The 904-nt window shown below is 50.2% G+C and overlaps 1 protein-coding gene across 1 annotated transcript in view; it reads right to left on the bottom strand.

The window, feature by feature from the left end:
* ep400 (E1A binding protein p400) overlaps window positions 1-904 on the bottom strand; it is a gene marked incomplete at its 3' end in the record, with an annotated part of 21,927 nt that overhangs the window by 18,320 nt on the left and 2,703 nt on the right. Inside the window, 1 exon segment of the mRNA XM_025053818.1 lies at window positions 710-829. Coding sequence (XP_024909586.1) covers window positions 710-829 — 120 coding nt within the window.

Below are 904 nucleotides of genomic sequence, written 5' to 3'. Positions count from 1 at the left end.
GCCTTACCTCCCGGCACGTCACAGGACAGGACAGGACAGGACACCTGGCCCTGACTCACCCGAAAACCAACTAATTTCCGACCGAGGGAAAGAAGCCAAGTCGGGAAAAAGATGTCGTGAAGAAAAAGAAAAACAACAAAAGGTGAACAAGAGATTCAAGGGGGGGAAAAACGGGACAAAGATTCGGATTCCCTCGGAGGACGGTCGGTGGTGGAGTGGAGTGGAAGAAGAAATGGATGGATGAGGTCGAATCTTTGCGTTGGTGACATGAGAACAAACAAAAAAAAAAAAAAACACGAAAATCGGACAAGGCCTGGATTTCCACTTCCTGCGATCTCCGACCGGGATGCGATCCATCGTCGACTGGCGTCGGATCAAAAAAAAAAAAAAAGAGATGCAGAGGAAATCATGGATGGAAAAAAAAAGAAGGAAATCATAAGACATGGCATCTTCCCTTGGAGCGGCTACTCTTCGTCGTCGTCTTCTTCCCCGCGTTTTTTTTTTTTTTTTGTTTTTTTATATTCCGACAGAGCGACTTAGCGGCCGGTAAGGCTAGGTCTACTGAGAACTTCAGCAGAAGATGAAGACAAATAGCGCGATCTTGAAAAAAAAAATATCATCATCATCCCGCGTTTGAAGAACGACGTTTGGGGGGGGGGTCCAAGTACAGAGCACAGCGCGGCCTGGTGGTCGGTTGGGGCACTCCTACCTTGCGCAGTTGGCATAAGCTGCTGGAGTGGAACGCCGGTGGATCCTAAAGGACCTACACCAGGATGCTGGAAAATCAGCCCGTGGCGACCGACGTCAATCCGGGACCTCTTAGCCTGATCTGGGATTCAAAACACACAATACCCTCATAACGCCCAAAACACAGGCACCCGGGTGGGGCGGGGGGGGGGGGCAC

This window comes from Cynoglossus semilaevis, unplaced genomic scaffold (assembly GCF_000523025.1).
Source record: "Cynoglossus semilaevis isolate Cse_v1.0 unplaced genomic scaffold, Cse_v1.0 scaffold282, whole genome shotgun sequence".
NCBI lineage: Eukaryota > Metazoa > Chordata > Actinopteri > Pleuronectiformes > Cynoglossidae > Cynoglossus > Cynoglossus semilaevis.
The sequence above is the reverse complement of the archived record's forward strand: the minus strand, read 5'-3'. Positions and strand labels throughout refer to the sequence as shown.